This window comes from Seriola lalandi, unplaced genomic scaffold (genome assembly GCF_002814215.2).
Source record: "Seriola lalandi dorsalis isolate HSWRI2012SDOR001 ecotype SW California unplaced genomic scaffold, Sedor1 jcf7180002054297, whole genome shotgun sequence".
Classification (NCBI taxonomy): domain Eukaryota; kingdom Metazoa; phylum Chordata; class Actinopteri; order Carangiformes; family Carangidae; genus Seriola; species Seriola lalandi.
In genome coordinates, this window is record NW_019524850.1 from 419,833 (window position 1) to 442,971 (window position 23,139).

Consider the following 23,139-nt stretch of genomic DNA (forward strand, 5'->3'; position numbering starts at 1 on the left):
AGTATCGAAAAGTATCGAAATACATATTGGTATCGGTATCGAAACAGAAATTTGGTATCGTGACAACCCTAGGGCCTATATAGAGTTGCATGTCTGGGTTGCCCCTAAAGCGATGGTTTCCCTGCAAAGTTCAAAGACCTGCAGGTCAGGGAGACTGGTGGCTCCCATCTCGTTTTGGCTTTTGACCAATGAAAATGAAGCAATTATGTGCTTGTGATCCCTTGCCACAGGTTCTAACCTCATGTGGATGTGAACAGAAAAAAGTCTAAAATATAGCAACATCACAAGACGACATAGTCTTGCGCAACAGTATTTTTTTCTCCCTTTCTTATCCCTTTAATCACACTTGAGATTTCAGGTTGGCAATCACTGGGGTAGAATGAAAATTGTAATTTGTATGTTAAGTCTGTGTATGGTTGTTTTCCCAATACATTTTCTCCTATGTTTCTCATCAACACTCCTCTTCTATTAACTCTGAGGAGATGTGGGGTTTAATACAGAAAGGGAAAGACGGAAAAGGAATGAGACAAATCTGATCAGTTAATGTTATTACCTCATGTTCGTCAGCTATTGATATTGTGATTGTCGATATAGACTCTCAGTCCAGTTTTAATATACACCCAATGCAAAACATATCCCCAGTAATCTACAGCTGTGACAATGATAATTAACATACTGTATAGAACTGACTGTGATGTTGCTGTACCTAAAAGCTACAGGCTATTTGATTTGTCATTTTTCCCAAATTTTGTTCTGTATATTCTCGCCCTGGTCACAGCCAAAAATTGTTTAATACAATACAGTACAATATAGGGCAATATCAATGTCACTATCAATATATGGGTTATTGTGTAGAACAGTAATGTTTTATTTTGGAAATTTGGACAGAACAATGAATTAATTTTATAAGTAAGTTATACAAACAATATTGTGTAAATATAATATAATTTCATGATTTAGTTTTTTAAGCGTTTTTGGCATGTGTTTAATTTGTTTGCATTATCTGAGTAAGAATACAACTGCAAATCATTGATCTCATAGTTCCTGTGGATGAATAAATCTTTAATAAAGTTGCGTCTTTAATGTTTAGTTTAAATTAGGGCTGTCCCTACAAGTCAATGAATCGATTCATCAGTCCAGAAGACCCTGAGCTGACAAGCGTTTTGTGAGCTGCTTCGCAGTACACAGAGTAACGCAGGAGCAATTGTGTGGCAGGCTGTAAACTTTACAGTCCTCTTGTCTTGTCTTAAAATGGCCGAACCACAAAACTGACTGTGATGGAAGTCGAGCCGGAAACAGAGGACAGCACGACTCGTTTCTGTTGACTGTTTCAATACTCTCTCACACATTCCGTATCTTTAAAGAATTTATTTCTCTCAAACATGGCTTCATTGGTCAGTGGAGAGAAAGGACAGTAACTGGAAGGTTAGTCAGCAGAGCAAAACAAGCATTGATGTGAATGAAGTGGAAACCTTGCTACTGTATCTTTTCATATCAGTGCTCTAGGTGTTTACATCAAGGAAACCTTGAGATTCTGAAAGAAGACAATGATACAGAAAGCTCCAGGTCACACTGTATGGTCTTGCTCACAATATTCCTTTGAGGCAAATTGTTTCTTTTTTGCCTCCCTTTCATTCAAGGTAGAGAGGCGCAAAAATTTCATTTTCTTACTCGTGCACACTGTGATTTCGTTCTTTGTGATGCTGGAAATTATAGGCTATCTGTCCAACTAATGTGCTTAGATGATAGAGCAGACTGGATTGTTCTTTCAGTTTGGGTTGGGTGTAGTTCATTTTGACTTGCTGTAGTGGGTCACTGTAGGCGAGTTAATGATAAATTCGAGCCACACTTGAGAATAATGCATTATCCAGCGCTCATGATTTAGTATATGAACAATATTATATAATATTTATATTATTATATAAATGTTTGAAAAAAAAACGGGAAAAGTGGGAAAAATCCTTATGTTACTCTTTTGGCATTCAGCATGTACAATAAGTGTTTTCATGTTATACCGTTCTCAATATTTCGTATGATAAAGACGGTGATTTACATAATATTTCCTCTCCTCGTAAAATATAAGCAACATCCAGTGTATTGTCATGCAGGTCAATTTTTATGTATTTATTCAAATTGTATTTATTTTATTTCAAAGTTCAGACATATTGTGCCACCTTATCATGGTTCCAGGCATTTCTACTGAAAATTACTTTTGTCAAATTGTATCAAGAAACATACAATAATGTCATGCTAACTTTCAGCCTGTGTGTGTTTGGGGCAAACTGAGTAACTGTCTGACATGAAAGTTTTCTAAAATAATAGTTAAATTGATCTCCTGAGAAAGTTTCTAAAATAATAGTTAAAATGATCTCCTAATGTGGCCCTAGTGAGGGGCTTGACAAACTTCGGTTGACAACCATTACAAATCCCTCCCATTTTCTTATTCCAATTAAGAAGATTGGGCATCATCACCCAGGGGACAGAAATAGACCGCAGTTCTTGACAGTGCTTGTCATCATTGCTTCCAAAGACACGGTCGGTCAAATGAAGTGAACTCATTGTTGCAGCTGCAAGCTATGGATAGCAATTAAGTTTTTCTTGCTCTAACTGCCTTTAAACAAGAATTCATTACAGGAAATGTCTAGGTATAAGAAATCTGGGGATAGCAAATTAGTTTTAAATGTGATACCCCTCTTTCCTGTCATACAGAGCATTCTAAACCACTGCAGGTCAATAATCATTTCTACACAGTGGATAAAACATCTTTTTCTTCTTTTCTGGTTCATCCTTTCTCTGAACCTTGACATTTGCAAGAGATCATCTCAAGAGAATCAAAGATCTGTCGAACATTGCTGAGTTGCACATGGTGTCCTTGGTGTTTTCAGTGAGCAATGGGCGTCAGACAATTGAGCAGGCATGCAGGCATGTACTTGTGTCAGGTAGCCTTGATGACTCATGTCTGCAGGGATGCAAAGCAACAGAGTGACTCAAGCCAGTTTGCTTCACTCAAACTGTGAGCCTCAACGTGTGCTGAAATTACGTCAATAAAAAGCATCGCACCTGCAGAGGCTGTCTTCACGGCCAACAGAGACAGAAAAACTTAATTATAGGAAATCCTGCATGAATTGTCTTGACTACAGGCAAATTGCTCTTTACATATTTATTGATGCAGTTTGAAGTGATTTTTGTAGATATAGCAATAGACAAGTAAAGCACTGTCATGCTTTTATGCAACAACTTTGAAGAAGAGAGTTTTTTTTAGGTTCACCCGAAAATAATTATGACTGATGTGTGAGCCAGACTCATTACTGACCAATGCAACTCTGATGACAAGGAGGATCTCATGATAATGTGCATCCTCTTTCTGTTGTTGCCAATTTGTGTCTTTTTTCCACAAATACAGACCTTATGTCAACCAGTTCTTGTTCATTCTGCTCTGCAAAATGAGATCAGGTTTTATGGTTCAGTAGCGTGAAATAGTGTGATGTACAGTGACTTGTCTGAGCAGATCAGATAGCACAGCATAAACTTCTGTCTGAATATGCTATAGACCTCCATTGTCCAATTAATTCCTATAACCTGGACATTTTGGTGTTCCTACTTATTCTGCTGCAGAAATCATAAAAGCTCTTTTTACAATACTGATAATAAAGGAAATATCTGAAAAGAACGGAAGGCAAGCTGGTCATGCCCTTTTTAAAAGCTTGAAAGCACAACTTACAAGTTTGAAACATAAAAGGACTTCACTTACATAAATGTTTTGGTAAATGTGACCTAATTCATATGCTAAGTATTTTCTTACTTTCACATTTGCAACCATTAATTGTCTTTGATATATCTTTTTCTTGTTGCAGAAGTACTTTGCACTCCAGCAGCTCCAACCAAACTCGTTAACAAAGGTAGCAATTATGTTTTCCAGATACATTAGTGTAGTTCTCATCCTCAAATGCTTTTCGCTTGTAACGTTAAAAGTGAAAACATACAGTTTGAAACTACAGAACAGAAGGTAAGCTAAACAGCTAAATAGGTTTATGCTAGAACAAAGTGTCTAATCTTGCATTCCTCCCTATCAGACTTATTGGACTAACTAGCCCTATGCTGCAGTATGAGACCAATAGCATTTATTTAAATATGTGTCCTGGATCTTTGTCTGGTGAAGATTGCTACTGTTTGCCTGGGATGATCAACCCTAGCCGCAGTCACTTACCACTATATTGTATGTAGTCATGAGGTGCATAAAGAAACCTTTACAATATTCTCATTTTAAAACCAATCAGCTGAAGACAGTGTTTTCAACCAACTCACTGAGGCTACCTTGAGCTAACTAGCTACAGCTGATAAAATCTCCTGGCGACAATCGTCATTTCAGCAAAAAATTAGAAACCATCTTTTGTCCACCTCTGTGTGAATTCAAGGATCCATTGTTTCAAAGATTACCAAGAATTTTGAGTTGTGAATTTTTGAGTGGCCGCTGTTGTCATTCTTACTGCATGTGATGTGTGAGACATTTTCCAAATCATCTCTAAATATCACAGTTCAGTTATAACTAATGCCAATAGTAATGTTGCCTTTTTGATTGATGCACCTAACATGTTTCAGCATAAAAAATTTAAAGTAGGTTGTGACCTGTGTAGAGGTACTCTTATAGTGTTTTGCTGCATGTACAGAGTGATGACAATGTAGATTTGAAACTACAAAGTAAACCTTGGCCACTGTGGCAGCAAATACAACAACACTGGGAAATGATGCAGCAATAGGATGAGAATTATATATTTGCACTCTATGTTGTTTTCCTTGCACTCTAAGTCAGATACACTTAAATGTCTTAGTCCTGGAGGATGATCTATTACTACCATGTTGTTATGGCACATAAATCAGTTGCCAGTGGTTTGTATTGTGCGATTAAAAGCTTTGATATCACACAAACAGAATAATTACATGCCAGTGTAATCATGTTAGTACTTTAAGAATATCATTTCCCCGTCCCGAATGGTTGATTACAGCCTTCCGCAGATTTTTCAAGAAAGGAATTTACTTTTTCTATTTATCAAGTCTGTTATTAAAAACACTGTGTAGGTTTTAAATTTCTCCTAAAATTTGCTTGTAACTTGTTACTTGATATACAATGCATGGTCTATCCCATACAGTATTATTGCGACTAGGAAACACCAACAGTGGGGACAGGAACTGATTGTGCCTACAAAGGGAACAATGAGGATAGCCATAGTACTTGCAAAAGTGAACTGTTTGTACCTCAAGCCTGTAAAAATTTACTGTCCCTTGGAGACTACTCTGAGGAAGAAAAGGGGCTGCAGCAATTTAGCTCAAGAGCAGCCACCATGACAACTGATAGATACAGAAATCATTTAAGATTACGTTTTCTCCTGAAACCTGCGAGTGTGGATTGTTGGAAGCATCTCTTTCTTTTGCCAAGGGACACAGTGTTGTTGAGGGAGCTGACAATTAAATCTCTGCTTAATTGGTTAGCTTTGCCTGTTCATCTATTGTACCGATTCTGTTTGGTGACATTTTGAGGTTGCAGTGTCCTATACCAGATGGATGAGGAAGCCAGAAGATAAAATTATACAAGATCCCCTGACTGAACAACACTAAACAATGAAATGCAGTGTTTATTATGTGATGTCCTCAAGTAAAAATTACTAATGTAATATTTCTAATAAAAACAACTGTCAGGAAAATGTTCACATTTTATCTACACAGATACTATACCATCTGTTCTACATATTGCACTGATATTGCTTTCCCAATATGAGAGTGCCACAATATCTTCATTCTGTTTTATGAGGATCACAAAGAGATTCAATACAACTCGTGCTGCACGATCAGTTCTCAAAATCTCAAAAAATTCTCCTTCCAGATAAAAAGTAAATGGCTCTCTTTTGAACCACATAAAGTCATTTAAGTTCAACAACTCTCAACTTTTCTCATATCTAATGTCAGTATAGCTACCTACAACAATACTTAATACCATTATGTAATAGCTGTGTAAATAATTACCATTATGGTTCAACAACAGGCAATGACGGTTGATCTTCAACCTTGTTTCCACCTAAAGTCTGCGGAGATAAACACATAATGTGACTTTAAAGGGTAACTGCAACCTCAAATTCTGTCAGAACTCTCCCTCGCAGCATATTTGTATGTGACACGGGGGGGGGGGTCAGGGTACACGGGTCACACTGAATGACCACTGCTCAGTGCAGCGTCCACAGCAATGTACAGCAGGTAGTCAGAGCTAACAATCCATGAATAGCTAGGCATTTATTAAGACTTCCTTTGAGGGTATCAGTGTTGTACCTGCCTTAGCAGCCCTCCTACGAGAGGAGCCCCCACCCCGTGTGTCTCTGTGTCTATGGTGGAGTGTCAGTTTGTAGCCATAGCCAACTTGTTTATTGTGATTAACATTACTCTTTGTCAGCTCTAAATAGCTTGCTAAGCTCTGAATGTAGCTCAGTTATCGGTGGGCCCATGTGTTATGTTAAATTCCAATGCAGAAGGGTATATCTTGTTCATGTACGCCAACGCTTACATGAACCAGCTTTGCAACTAGTAGTTATGTGTGAAAGGCACAAACTGGGGCTACAGTTAGCCATTGTTCTGCTTTTTATGCTCGGTGTGGCAACTGCTGCCACAGCTTGGGGGGTCAACATATATAATAGACCTTGGAGTCTTGCCTGTTTTGACCTGTTCTATACCACAGTTAGGAGGGGGCGAGAGAAGTCACCCGAGCCAGACATTCAAATCCAAGCAGACACATAAAAATCGCCTACTCTTCTGAACACCAATGTACGGGTATTTTCTTTAATGGAAATGTACCCAGTTGTTTATAATAATGTGCATAACTGAACAATGTGTTACTATATCTTTTTGTAAGGGGCACACAGTACGTTAGGACTGGAGTCTAACATGAGCAGTATAAGTTACAAAGGCTGAAAAAGTAGAGGACAGGCACAGTCTTAGAAGCTAATAGACATTTCTGAATAGAAGACAACAGACCGCTTCTCAAGGGCTGATTTTTGGGTTATATGTTACTCCAAGATACAGATACGAGGGATGAATTGCCTAGAAACATTACAGTTGCCAGCATTAAAACTCACTTGCACTGCACAGTTGGATGGGAGACAGGCATGGAGAGACCACTGATCTTAATGACATGAAAGCTTGTTTCTAATGGGCTGATTGGATTTACTATTGATTATGTTTTCAGCGCATGCGGTGACATAGTTTTGTGATTGCTATTGTCGCCCAAATGCAAATTGAAGTAGCCAACAGACAAGTAATGGGAACATTAATTTCTGTCGGACGAAAATAAAGATTCCCATTCACTTATCTACACCCATTACACTTAACCTAATTTAGAGAAGTGTGATTGTTTTCTCCCTGATGACAAATAAATTCACCTTTGCATAGCAAGTACACACACACACACCCCCACACGTAATGTATTCACAGCAGACTCAATCAATATACTTGGTCATTGATTGAATGCTTTCCATTGTGCCTTCACTGCTTTTAAGTATAGACTCACTTGTGCATTTTTTGATGCCGGATCCTTTCTTCACAGCGTGCCGACTAAGCTTGCACTGGAAATTATTCTCCCAGAACTCTGCAAACCAGATATTCCTTCTGTTGTTTTCTAATGTGCGGCTGATGAAGTAGCGATCGAAACCTGAAAGAAATAGGTGACAGTTACTCTTAGAATTTTATCTCTTATATTTTTGCATTTGAATTGGCTCTCTGTGTCAGGGTAAGGTCACCATCCATTTAAACACCTTCATAAGCAAAATTTTAACTCTGTTGCTGATGGTTCAAGTGGATACCTTTGCTGATGATTTCAAATGAGCCAAGGATTTATTGTTTCTGAAATCCCAGACTAAGATTTACCAGAGCAGAAGCAGCCAAATAAAAAACAAAAAAACTGTGAATCAGTTCAAATGAAGTCACAGTGTCTGAGTATTAGGTCTTTGAAAGTAAATGTGAAGGACTCTCATTTCACTGAGCTGACTTTGAATTGTGTATCCATGAGATTTTAAAAGCATTATTCAAGTGCAAATGCAAAATTGACAAAAGCCTTAGAGGAGCATGCAATTATTTAGTAGCACTGAAATAACATCAGACTCTGTATTTATGTTGTTTTCACATGGCTACATTAAACTGCACTTTTATTATATAATTAAATTTATTACTATCCATTGACAACTTAATTCACACTTTACCATCATTAATGAATTCTCTCTCTCTCTCTCTCTCTCTCTCTCTCTCTCACATTGTCTGTCCAAAAGTTCTATTTACAATCATGAAAAGCAGCAGGCTAAGAAACTGAAGTGTTTTGTCTATCGATCTCTCCCTCCTTCAGTGATAGTCAGTTGGTCGGAGTGTGTGTGTGTGTGTGTATGCGTGGTTTGCTGGTTGGTGTTGCAAGCATCGGTTATACAGTTATATATGTCAAACTATGGGAGGGTAAATTTAATATTCTTTTAATGCTACAAATAATGATAGCAATGCCAACTATCGTCGATATTGGCAAAGGCATGAGCTATCAGTGATGGCTCTGATGATTGCCCATCACCAAAATCATCGTCCATCGGCCCAACCCTAAGCTCTACATATACAAAGATGACATAAGGAAAATACATGATATGGCACATCATTGATTTAATCCGTATGAAAGGAATGAACTGTCAAATCACAACACTTTATGTTAAATGTGGCTGCAAGTGGGAGAAAATACACAATAGAAGGACTTCCCTTTGAAATAATTTATGTTGAATGTAGAAATTACATATGATTAGTGGAGGCAAACATATGCTAAGAATAAGCAGAGAAGTGTCATAAGAATCAAGATAAATTGTTGTTAAAATGAGTAATGAATACCTTTGATGGACTGTCGTTTTGGTAGGATGGTGACAGCCCCTTCTGCCATTTCTTCCTGGTTCAGAATTGGGGAAATTTTGGAGCCCCAGCTGTCTGAACCCACCCAGATGAAATGGCCTGTTTGATTGGCCTTCTTAGCCGCTTGAAGGAGCCGCCTTTGGGACAGAGAAGGAGAGGGATGTATAATTAGACCATATAATGTTGCATTGTCAGTTTTTTCATTTATTTTCTGATATATTTAATTGCACATACAGTCACATGTCACCTATGAGAGACCTACTTAAAGAGGAAGTGTAGCTGGCTGATTCCATGACTAGTATATTCTATTCTGAGTCTGGACAAAGTTGTACTGAGGCACTTTAGTAGACATGAAAAGCCTCCATAGACACTGTAGCCATTCCCAGTGCAGGGGAGTTCTTCCTGGCTGTGGCAGAATGACACCCTCGCCACTTTTGTCCAGGCTTGTTGCCAATGGAAGTAAGTTTTGGGAGTCGTAAAAAACTGCCTGCAAGCTCTGCTGTAGCAGCAGAGTTACATCAAGAAAGCTTGAGCACAGCAACATAAAATTTAAACTCATCCACCTGGCATGTGAAGCATTACCGACCCTTATATTACCCCAAAGATGCTAGAGCAAAAAAAAAAAAATATTAAGCATCATATTGTGCTGTACACACCATCAGCTTTTTTACACGACAGACACTGCTTTAACATCTAATATAATAGTTGCATGAAGAAGGACGTTATAACCTTGTAAAATAATTATTACAGGTTTTTGTAAAATGTAGAGTGGGCGAGCAGTGAGTCATCCTACTAACTTTGTCTCTTTACCTTTTTTTATCACCCCAAGGATTTATGTTTGATTGGTAATGATTTTTCCCCCGAGTCTGCTCTCCAGAAATTTAGCAAAATGAGCATGTCTTGCAATGTCATGCAATTATATGCTCCATGTAGGTAAAATGAAAGAAATAGATTTTCCCCCTGTCAGGAGATTACATAACAGAGACATGACTAGACAGCCTGACAAGTCTGATATAAAAATAACACACTGAAAAGTAAAGGTGTTGTGTCAGGTCGTGGATGGGAGTATACACTTCCCTTCAACTTTGACAACCCAGGTTCAGTTCCCATCTCACATTAAGTTCTTTACTGTGAATAAAATTGTAATTATGTTCCAATAAAACCTCAGTGTCACCTTTTAAACAAAGTTGCTACTTGTTTGTTACTTTGCTACTTACATTAGTTGTTTTTTGGCCTCTTAGGTTGTTCACATTACACATTAATTTCCATCCAGTGTTAATGTAAAAATATTCATTATAGCAGTTTTAAATATTACGTGACACTTTATTTTCCTAAACCATTAAAAGTTTGAGGTGATGAAAAGGTCAAAATTACATGTTTAATATGTGTTATTGTAAATTAATCTGGTGGAGGAATTAAATGTTATATAAAGGAAGTACAAAACCAACAGTGGTTTAATTAAATGAATTTTATTAGTTTTAATTATTGACTTGTTTTTATTTTTATTTTTTTTATTTTTTTTTTAGAATTTGTGATTATCTCATTAAATGTTATGAGACCATGTTATTTTTCCCACCTACCTACCTGGTTATGAAAGGCTGACCCAGAATTATTTTCCAAATTCTTTATAACCGTTATAACAAAATCACTGGTTAAGTATCACATTAAAGGGCTCCATCAAAACTGCTCTGGTCTCTTATACTTTCTATGTAGGCATTTTTGGTTCTTATTAGGCTGCGGCCAACTCACACTGGCTGGGTTCAAGGATAGAGCAGGCATGCAGTGCTAAAATCCCCCTGGCTTTCTGTAATTACTATATATCCAGACTATTACCCGTTATCAGGACTGGATTAAGTCAATGAGCCCTGGGACTTCTGCCCTGGTCATCATCAAGAGACCACCCCAAATCACTGCCCACTTCCACTAGGAACACACTGGCCTGCTGACTGGTTGCTGGGAAACATTTTGCCTTACAGAGCCACAACAGTGCTTTGTGTGTTGATGCAGCCTACAGCTAATTCATTTATTCTTAATACACACTATCTGTCTTAGGCTAATATTAGATAATTAATTTAAATTAATACATTTCTGTCCCCACAAGGAAGCTGTTAATCTCACTTTCGTATAGTATGGTCACACTGAAATAGATGGGGTCAGCAGATTAGATGATGAAGCTATTATTCAGATAGAAAGGACTTAAGGGAGTGGACAAAATATTAGAAACACCTTTCAGTGTAATGAAATGCAATACACTATAACACCATCATAAAATATGGCTTCAAAATAGACCAATCAACCCCTCTCTGACACACCCACAACAAAAAATAACAGTTGTATATTAATACCACAGTTACAACTAACAGTCTGGAATTTTACTTAAGTACAGGTACAGAATCTTTTATTTAGGTAAGTAGCATTAGACTTATGTTTATAAACTACTTCACTTGCTTGTAACATACCTGTGATAATTCCTTCAGTTACAAGACTTAAGTAAATGTGAATAAACCCAAATATAAACATATTTGCCATTTATAACTTATAAATATTAACATGTGGGTAGCAGAAAAGGGCAGTTTAATTTCTTTATACACACAGAGACATTTGTGACATTTTAACGTTGGCTTCAAAGGCAGCCTCAGGTAAAGACATGACTAAGCAACATTTCTCACTTTAGACGGTTGCAGATTTTGCAAACTGTTAAACTGCTTTACTTCAACCTTTTAAAAACTCATTTTCACCTAAGGAAAAAAAACTGGCAGGTAAATGTTATTAAGCAAGTATCAAACAGTGGCTGAGAAAAGTAAAGTTAGCTGTTATGTTAATTGACAGCAATTAGGATTCCACTGTGCTCACCTGATGTCATCCTCATTGGCAAAGATAATGACCACTCGGGCATTAGGGTTCTCACTCAGCCTGCGGATGATCTTGTCAAACTCTCCAGCTCTTGGTTCTCGTGGTATTTTCACAGACTGTGAAATGCACAGACCACCTAATTGGAAGACAAAAGAGAAAAGTTTAAAAGACAAAAAAAAAAAAGTATTCTTTTATAAAAGATCAGAACAGATCTCATTATCTGAGATTTTAACTTCAACTGTATATTAATGCTGCAGTTTCAGGTGAGTCTTTTTCAAACTCGTGGTCACCCAGAAATATCTGTTTAAGTCTTCTTTTTTTTTTTTTTAACTCACACAAATCTGTTTCAGTCCTTGGGACTTTTTTTTTATGATAGATGCACTATTAAATGTGTACAGGTGCAATATTTCACAGCATGAGGGATGTAAGGTATTAAAAAAAATCTTTTCTTGGACCACAAGGGGCAACTTTAAGACACGGAGACCCATCAATTCAGTTTATGGCCCTGTCAGTGAGGCCAGGGGAATTTGGAAGTACATACATTTTCTAATTGAAAACTGGTTCCATTTGTTTGGAGTCATTTTATTATTTCACAGGTTGTTTAATTTTGTTCAAACTAGTATTTGCTAAATTTCTTCCTCTAAATTCTGGTTCTTGACTGAAGCCATCTTTGAAACAGAGAGAGAAAAGGAACATGAAATAATTAACCTAAATTTCCAGTTTAATCAGTCAATTGATTACATGCTGGTATGCCTACAGTATTGTCCAATAAAATTGATTACTTTAGTTTACCTCACTGGCTAGCACAATACCTAATATAAAGAGAGTCCTCACCCATAGAGATGCTCTGGTACTGAACACAAGTCTAAAGACAGCAGGGGACGTCCCCTGGTTACCAACAAGCCAAGTCTTTTTAATTCCCAATGCAACATTTCAGGATAACTGTTTTGTCACCATGCCAAAATGCCACAGAGAGTAAGTGCATGCTAATGAATTTCCCTTTCGTGACCCAAAGCAAAGCCAGCCCAATGAACAATCAATGCAGGACTAATACCCTCTAGTTCAGTTCATAGCAGCCAGACTCGCACCATAAAACAAAGCCTGGCCCCAGCTCAGATACTAATAGGCTGGGAAACTAGAAATATGAGTAAAGAAAAGGGGGATGCCATTAAATTAACAATGATGTTGTGCTACTTTGCTCATGGGGACTAAAAGTCACTTCCAGTTAAGTCAGTGAGGAGCTTCAGTCAGTGGCCTTGCACCATTGTTTGATTGTACACTGTGGATGAATTTAATGATGTTTCTTTTTTCTTCAAACCCGTGGTTTCGCTATTTTACTCGGGCAGTTTTTCCAGAAAGGCTGTGTGTTTAGGTTTCTTGTGATCCTGCATGTCACAACTACAACACGACAGTCCTGGCTTATACATTCACTTGGCTGGTTAATGGATTAGCAGTTCCGTCACTAGAGAAATAGACTCATTCCTTTGTGTGTACTGGCCCATGTCTTGTTATTGTGTGTTGTAGGGGGTTTTTCCATGCTTTCACCTCAGACATACTTCAGACTAGTTGTACACTTTTTTTTTTTTTTTTTTTATCTTGCCCCAAGGATGACATGCTAAGGTGGATGGAAAAGTAAGGTGAAAAGACAGGATCTAATAATAAAACATTGTTTGAGGTTTTCCAACTATGAGGAGAGTTGAAGGGAGGGTGCAGGGGAAGGAGACGTGAGACAGAGATATCCAAAAAAGGGAAACATGTGTGCAACCTTTTGGCTGCTCAATCTCAAAAATTAAATCACTTCAAAAGTGGAAAAAGGTGACACACCATTGAAGCAAAAAATACTTGTAGAACTTCAAATTTTCATAGCTATTTTCAGCCATAGGCCTTCATCAGAGCATGAAGAGTGTTAGCAAAAAGGTGCTTATATACAAGACAATCAAGGCAATGACCTGATTCAACACAGCTGTGCAGCAGACCACTTTAGTCTACAGAACAGAAATACAAGGACAAAATACAAAGAGAGGTTTTAAAGTAAAGTTATCATTAAGGCTTTTTTTTCACTACGGTGAGGCAAAGACACAGCGTGAGGTGCAGTGTTAGACTTCATCATTTTTCCTTTTATCCTTTAATTGTGAAAGACCTTGTAAAGAAGGTTTTGGCTATGAGTGCTGTACACAAAATACTGATCTTTAATGATAGTGACTGAATCTCTGGTACATCAGCGACAGATCAATGATATGTGCGTTATAAATAGAGCTGTACGTAATGGTAGTGTGCAATGACAACTCCTCTATTGTTCAGTAGCAAAGAACCAGCAATACGACACTCTTTGAAATTGTGCTCCTTGTTTGCCATTCTTCTCACTGAAAGGTGTTAAAACTATTGTTGTAGGCAAAAATATATAAATGGTGGATTAAGAGCATATATATATATATATATATATATATATATATATATATATATATCCATTTTGGACAAACCCAAATGTGGGAGTGGAAATGAGGCTCATCCACGTGTTCATTTCCACAGTGATTGAGATTTATAAAGCGGAACCATCGGCTTTTTAAATCTGCGTGTGCATATTTCTGTTTCTACGTGTACTGTGAAACTCAATGTAAGAAACAGTATACAAATGAAGCGTTTCTCAGTTGACGGTATTTGTGCATCATTCTACAATCTAAGTGCCTCTCATTGTTGAGTCTTTGATTAAAGTGAGGCAGAGGTTTATCTGTCTACCTCTCAGTGTCATTACACTTACACTACCCAGACAGGCACATGGGAAATTTAGCAGCGGCACAGCAGCAGCTCTCTGCTCTCAGAGACTCTATCAATCATTAGATTCTATGTTTTTGGCTCACTGGTACTTCAGTCCCCCATTCCCCCAACATCTGCTATGTGGAAGCAGAGCACTCATCCCTTGCTTTTCTTCTCCTCTCACATCACTGGCAGAAGGCTGCAGCGTTGCTTAACCTCCGGAGAGAATAGAAATAGGGCCAGGGGATAAGAACCCAACCTCTGGGAGTTGAAGCACATTCAACAAAGCCCTCCATGAGCCCAGTGTTGTAGCTTTGTTAGTTGAAGGGTGGACACGGCAATTTGTTTTATTGCTAACACCATCCATTCATCCGTGCATCTGTCCATCCGTTCCTCTCTAAGTATAGAATGGTCAAAGACATTGTCCCTTGAGTCACGGACGTCAATTCAAACCCCGTGACAAGGAGCAGCTACTGAACAAGACATTCAATCCTTACTTGCTCCAGGTATGAAATGTGTGTGTGTTTTTTGCCCCCTCTCTTTGGAGCTAATCCTACACCTTTCCCCAACATGGTTCACAATGTCACATATTTTTTCACAATCAGTTGTTGCATGCTGAAAAGCCTTTCACACGTGGATTCAATTATGCCAAGCTGCTCTGAAATTACATTTTAATACAACCTAAGTGGCTTTTAATTGGTCTTGGTAATTATGGGTCTTGCTCATTACATAATTCATGTTAATTTTAGCTAACGAAACAAATCTCTTTACAGGAATCAGATTTCAATAAAACGCATTGCAAGATTCCATTTAACGATTGGACAGGATGTAATCAGGGAAATCCACTTTAAGACTCCCCCTTTCTCTTGTCACCACACAACCTCTCATCAGACTCCCCTCAGACTCAGCCTGACCACAGTTTCCCGCCTACTGTTACTTTGTAAACACAAGAACATAAAGAGAAACGATTATAAAGCAATTAATTACAAATGTGTAGCAGCCCAGAAAAACACCTTACTGTTTGTGTCTCCAGAGACATACAGGATCATTTGTTGATAAATTATAGATATGCCTTGAAATTACCTGAACATTATCTCTGCAGATTAACAATCAGTGGCTTGTTTAAAACCAAACCCAACAACTGGGTTCTGCTTAAGGCGAAAAATAATAATTCATTAACCTTAATGTTTAGCTAGTTTTCTCATTGTCCTGATGACCTGTTGCATTGTGCCAAAACACTAATAATCTGTCTGTATACACAAGTATGCAAGTGCAAAGTCGAATTAACTGACAAATTGAAGCATCCTTTCGTCTGCATCTACTGCTGAAAACTTCATGATCAGTATATTTCCCTCCCAACTCTCATCCTATACCACTCTTAGCATCTGAGCCTCGTCTAAAAACCACCTCTAAAAATATCCGTTGCTGAGGAGACTGCGAGCCTCCTCTCTCGTGTCTTCCATTGTCAGCCCCAGTCTCTGCTCTCCTAATATCTCACAACACTAATATTCCCCACCAGTGGGAGAGACAGTGTTGCCACAAACATTAAATATTCCCTTGCACTGTGGCTGATAGCAGCACAGCTCCCATGCTTGGTGAACAGTAATGCAGAAGCACACAAAATATATCCAAGTGGGCGTTGTGGTGAAAGTGCAGGAATAAAAATAGTCTCTTTATTGGGATGCCCTTAGTAGAAATACCTACACAAGCAGGCATCATTTCCAACTGAATAACATTAATAGCATCAAAAATACAGAGAACTAAAACTAAATTAATGGTTATTCTTCAGTGGCAATAGGCTTAAAGAATAGTCACTTTCTTCAACATTGAATGAAAACACCCTAGCTGCTAGTCTTGCTGCATGGCAGCATCTGATTTATTAGGCGACAGACAGAATTGGTAAATAATTAGAAAGCCTGTGTGAGCCGCACACAGCTTTGATTCCCCATCCGCTTTGAACAGCTATGTGGCTCTATCAGTCCACTCATAGTACTGTATATGCTATCTGGCTGCTGACCAGTAGTCTAATGTACAGAACAACGATGCTCGGCCACAGTTGTGTGATCACAGTGGTTCACATTACATAAATATTCTCAGATGAGATCAAAGTAACTCAAAATGTGGGGAACCAAAACAAGGTGACGTGGATAGTACTAAATAGGGAGATAAGTCATATCCCCCTCTGATTTAGGAAACTGTATACCAAATGATTTATGCAAATTAGTTGATCAGAGGCTCGCGATAAACTGGCAACCTGTCCAATGTTTTTCTGCCTTTCATCCAGTGCATGCTGGGACACGCTCAGACCCCTGAGAGGGAGAGAAACTAAATGGGCGGATGAAAATTATTTTAGCCAAGAAAAACACAGTACAGGTACAATCCCTCAACATCCCTGGGAGCAAAATATTACCCTAGATGTGCTGTGTTTTAATATTGGTTCATTATCTATTTTTACAGATTGTGTTTTTCCCCTCTTATCAGAAGTACAGCTGCAAGTGAGTGGGAGTGAACTTCTGGGTGTGAGAGAGTAAAAGAGCAACCTGAACCTGAACTGAAAAGGCCCAGGTTTGGTCACCTGTTCCAGGAACCACCCTGCTAAGGTGTCCTGGAGCCAGACACTAAACCCCCACAGTCCCTGAGGCGCTGTTCTGTCACTGTTCTGTCGCTGTGCTCTCACCTCGCTGTACAGGACTGAGTGGATTAAAAGAAATGAATTCCTCCTCAGGGGATCAATTGCAGCATAATATCCCATTATAATTATTATAGTCTGCCGAGCCACAGATATACCCAAAACTACCAAATTTCAGCGATATTATGAGGATGGCTTAGATGAATTTAAAAGCAGCAACTGGCCTGCGCCTGCCTGCAACATGGGGAAAACAACACAACAGAATAATATACCATTTGTACGAGAGAATTACTTGGTTGCATTTCGTTTGAACCATGTGTGGTTCTCATATTAGATTGGAGAAGATGAATGACCCCTATGTATCATTGCAGTTTGTCTTTAATATGTCAAACATCTGTGTCATCTTTCAGATCTATAACCCTTCTGAACCTAAGAAGTCTTCCCACAGCAACCATGTGTAAATTGTGTATGTGAGTATACAGTGTATGTTCATTTTGAATTCATTTCAAACGCCTGGATGTGTTTGCGTGCATTTTCTGCACAGCCCGGACAACTTATCATGGAGCTGCTGAGTGTACAGGTTAATATCAGAGAGCAGCGTTGGACTGGATGTGATGAGCCTTGGGTTCACCATTGTGTACGGCTGGGAAAATGACGCTGAAATATGGTTTAATGTAAGGCTAGTCAGGAGTCAAGTTTCCTCTCTCAGATATCACTGAGCAGCACACAAACACATGCTCGCTGTCTGGCTCTGCTGGTGTAACTAAATATTTGTACTGGAGAATTGATTAAATATATACAGATCGACCAGAAAGATAGAAAAGACCTGTGTTGTATGATGAAATACGTTATAAAAACATTATTGTAGTGCAATATAAATAACAATTTTTGTTGATAATTTGTTTTTTAATCTATTCAATGTCAATGGTGCATTTTGAGACTGTACATTGTGGTGGTATTGAATTGGTCTCTATTATATTTAAAAGTGGCCAAATCATTCATAAAGAAACAGGAGGCAAAATGTTAGAAGCATCTGACAATATAAGGCCATATATACAGAGCTACACTGCTAGTGAAATGTTTACTCAAAATAAGTATTAGTCATATCCCAAAAGATCATTTGAGTCAGCTTCTAAATTTTCACCTCAAACGATTTCCCAGAATTCATGCTGTAAATATTTTGAATGCTGTGTGTTTTCAATTATTCTTTTTTAATTAGAGACAGGTCACGATGTCTGAGGATGAAATTAAGTTCTAAGATATACGGTTAGATAATAAGAATAGAATTACAATGAATACAAAAAACAATAGCAGTGTTACAATAAAATTAATTAATCTACAAAATATCTCCCTACAATATGGTTTAATCTTTGAACATCTATATTACTGGGTAGTCGAAGGTGTCCTTCAACTCTCAGTGAATGTTCTCTGACATGTAAAGAAACCAGCAGTCAGCGCAGATAGCATAAAGACTTCAAAGGCACTATTGTTTTTGTTCTTTTTGATAACTAACCGCACTGAGGCTCTTTAACCTGGCTTTGCTATGTCATTGAAAGAAAGTGGTGCTGCTGAATATTTGGGTATCAAAGGAGCATAACATGAAACAAAATGATGGGAAGCAATTTTCCAGTTTGCTGTGTAGTCTTTTATAATGGGTTTCAAATGTACTCATGGGGAGATGCTCTGATGCTAATAAGAAAGACATCTACATGGTGATGTGTGAAATTAGATAGGATTAAAGAAGACTGTTATTACTGTGATGCATCTTCTTATGTGGTTTCTCTTAAAGGAGTATTCCACCAATTCTACTAAAAAGATACCTCAATTAAAATCATGTTATACAATCATTGGCTGCATCAGTAATTGTATGACTGTAACAAATATTTGTTTTCATCTTATCCTAATGGCATACTAGGTTTCAGATTGTTTGCCTAATTTTAAACATACTCTTTCAGGGTAATTCCCATTACTGTCTTTCAAATGGTCCCTAATCTTGGTTTAATTCTAGATTATGATCAGTAATTTATCATATCTTACCAATGTTTGTTTTCTGGTGCCAGTATCTTTTAGAAACATGATCTGCTCTATTTTAGTCCAGATGAATTTAGGTTTCTCTTTAGTGTTCATGACACGAGTGTTTCATAAGCGTTTTTCAAATTGAAGTTAATATTTTTGAATTGTGAAAACAAGAAGACTGTTTTGCTGATTAATTCAGAAATCCCAGTATGGTCTTCAGCCCTGTTGAAGGCAGACTGCTTTGCATATTTGGTTTACACCTAAGCTGGAAAGAGGGACTGATTGGATGTTTAGACTAAAAACGATGCTGCCTTAAAGAAATTCAAAGGGTTGTGTTGATTGCTGTGTTTTGTTTCAGGTACCGGTAAGACAAATAAATAATATCAAAGACGTCCATTTTGAGTAGCAGATCCATGAGTTTCAAGCTTTATCAAACATCAAAACATTCAATGAAGATTTATGATATTATGAGGACAGATATTACTTCCCTCAAAACTTTCAGGAGATCTAAATAATTTTACCTTTCGTTCCAACGATGTACGAGCTAAACAGTAAAAATGGAGTGTTCAAGTTACAAAGTAATCTACCAGAAATGTGCACTTGCATGTATTTGATTCAACTTTTTTCCCTGGCAACACTGCATTCACGCAGAGCTAAAGTTGGCCTGAGACGCAATGTAAAATAACTATGTAGTAATTTGTAAGCCAATGAAGGCGAGTGGCCTTAATTTAGCAGTGATACTAAAAAGGTGGCGCTTTCTCGATGTAATGTTACGAAAACGTTATGCATTTAAATCACCAGTCTCAATGTTAATTGTTCAGTTTTAGATGTTCAAATTTCTAGAGCTATTTAATCTAACCTATCTAAAAAATACTAGTGCGTTCAGTAGTTCCCATGTTTGAACATTTGACCACAGATGCGTACCCAGTGGCAAACCTACTAAAAAAATCCTTGCATCAAGAGCTGAGGCAATTAATTTGAGCTAATGTGACTTAATTATAAGAAACATAAAGAAAGGGAGCAATGATGAACTCCAATGCCACAACAGGTGCTGTAATCTGGAGTAGCTGTTAAATTGAGCGTTATGAACTGCATGGATCTAATCTTTGGTCTTGCAAACAAAGAAAATGTTCCACTCAAGCTTGTATTGATGACTCCGCAAACAATCTGTGGAAGTATGAGACCTCAGCAGGGTGGAATTATAGTTACATTCGAGCGTCAAAGTTGATGGATCAAACTCAAAGTATTTGTTGGCATGGCTATTTTCCTAAGCCAAATGGCAACCAGTCGTGGTATTACATCTGTCAGCAACTCTGCTCTATATCATCAGACTGTAAGTCTCGGGGGGGGGGGCATTCTCTATTTATCCCCACAGTGCAGGGGAAGCTCATGGAGGGCAAGAGAGCAGCAGTGACAGCACATGTTATTTTGTACATATTATTCATCCCTCACTGTTCCTTCAGTTGGATGCTTCCTGTAACCATGCATTATTACCACTGCAATGCATTTTAGTGGAAGAACTTGATTATTTTAAGGGATGTTTAAAATAGTTTGTGTTGTCAACCACCAATACGAGTGTATTGTAGGATTTAAATTAATGGCACTTCTGATGCAAGTCCTTAACCAAGATGGATTCCCTTGCCACAGCCTGACTGGATAGAACACAAAATTTGACAAAGTTCAATATAAAAACACTGAATATCAAAGGTTCTTTTGGAACTTCAGTCTAAATAATATGTCTGTCAAAATGTGTGTAAAATAAATGTCTTCATATGAGCTGTAGCTTTTGGTACAACTATGTTAAAAATAAACTTTGAGACATTGTTGCTGCAGCAACAGGGAAGAGTTTTACTTTTATGCACCACCATGACATACATTAAAAACGATTATTTCAACTCGGTGGTGTAAGCACAAATGATCCCACTGCCTCTGCAGGAGCTTGAGAAATCCAACACTGCCCTATTTTTCAGCAACTGTGAAGTTCTTAACTGTGTTAATGGCAAAAAGAATGTGTTCAAATGTGGCAATTTAACCTGAGGATACACACTTCATATAAAGAAATTTTGATAATGCATTTTATATTCTTCAGGAGAGAATAGTTACTCCATGTCATTGTCGGCCATTGAGCGGTTTTGCTGGAGAGCATTCTCGCAATACAGCTCCCAGATCCTGAATGAGAAAATGCTACATGGCAACAGGTTCTGGGGCAACTATAAATTAGATTTCAAAATGACTGAGTGACATTTTCCTTCACAGTTCAAATGATTTATAAATCAAAGACAGGCCTCTAAGCACTGTGAAATGAGCTTTTCTGCACTGTGGTAAAATAACTCACCTGACAACCATGGGACTTTCCTCTTACCAAGGAGAATCCACATAGCAAAGCTCTTAAGATGAAAATGTTATTAAACCTTAGCTGAGGAGTTTGAAGTATATACTGCTTCCTCTCATGAGGCGAAGCAAACATTAATGGTGCTGTCTAATCAGGTGTGGGTACAGGTGAAGAGCAGGCTACAGTAGGCCTTGAGGTACACATTCTCATATTGTCATAGAGCTGCTGAAAACTTCCCTGCAACTACATTTGATGTTAGACTGTCAGTGTGTATCAGGGAATATGATGGCTTCAGTAGCTAGAACACATTTCTGACCACATTCTAAATTTAAATCTTTTCTTTTAACCTGTGGCACATCACAATGGATTATTTATCAGTGCTCCAGATGTGATAAATAGCCTCTTAGGCTTTGCTGGTATCTTTCATTGTAACCTGCTGATAGTGCCAGCAGCAAGTTAAGTGTGGTCGCAGACAAAGCTGCAGCAGTATGAATGGTCAGTATAGTTGCTACTTCATGTACCAGTGTTCATGTGGCTATATGTGACTCTGCTCATTTTGGTGTGAATAACTAAGTGGTGAGATGTTTTTGTATTAATCAAATGATGAATCCAAATCTAAGGTCCTTATTAGCAGATCAAATGCTATTATAAGAAAAAGTGTAGAGCTGCAAAAATTAGTCGATTAATTGATTATGTGATGAACATAAGATTCATTGGCAATGATTTTGATGACTGATACATTGTTTTATCCAATGTTCAAGCATAAATGCTTGTTCCATCCTCAAATGTGAGGGTTTTATACTTTGCTTTGTCTTATATAATAGTAAACTGAATATCTGTGGGTTTTGGACTATTGATTGCATAAAACAAGAAATCTGCATACATCATCTTGGGCTGTGGGAAACTGTGACAGGTGTGTTTTGCTATTTTCTTACAGTTTTTAGAGAAAACATTAATTGATTTATGAAGAAAACAGTCAGTAGATCAATCGATAATGAAAATAATCTTTCGTTGCATCCCTTCTCAAGACCTACAGTTGGCTTTGTGCTTAGTAAGAACTGCTTCATTCAAAGTTTAGATTTTAAAATTGTGCAAGTAACAAGTTTTCATTTGCAATTAGCCTTTTCCCCTCCAGAATATAAAGAGAAGTGAGACACTAATCCTGATGATGTTACTCAAAAACACTGATATACTGTAGGTATGGAGATTTGATTTGAATTAATGATTAAAGAGTCAGTCTTATTAAATAGTGGAAAAGTAGATTTCTAAGGGCTTGTGCAAGAGAGCTCAAACTGAGCACACCAATACAAAGTTACGTTACAGGAAGAGGATAAGTGTTTCTAGACTAGTACACTGGCTCATTACCAATTAAAATAGTATATATGGGCATGTATATTTCACACATATATGACACAAAGATACTGCCAGTCCTTGCTTCTTTCCAAAATGTACTGCACCATCAGACTGCACCAAGGTTCACAGATACCTTAGATGCCCTTAGCTGCAGCAGGATCCAACTACCTGGAGGTTCATCCATTTTGTGATATAGTGTCTTCACCTTTTAATATTGCCTCTGGCAGGCCCCAGGACAGCTTTCTGTGGAGGCCAGATCAGCAAGACATTCAACTTCTCCAAGATACAG

General features: G+C 37.9%; 1 protein-coding gene across 1 annotated transcript in view; it reads right to left on the reverse strand.

Moving 5' to 3' along the window:
* Positions 1-23,139, reverse strand: part of grm4 (glutamate receptor, metabotropic 4) — a 175,871-nt gene that overhangs the window by 25,335 nt on the left and 127,397 nt on the right. Inside the window, exons 4-6 of the mRNA XM_023406264.2 lie at positions 11,767-11,902; positions 8,896-9,050; positions 7,550-7,690 (exon numbers count right to left, since the gene is read on the reverse strand). Coding sequence (XP_023262032.1) covers positions 7,550-7,690; positions 8,896-9,050; positions 11,767-11,902 — 432 coding nt within the window. The remainder of the gene's footprint in view (positions 1-7,549; positions 7,691-8,895; positions 9,051-11,766; positions 11,903-23,139) is intronic.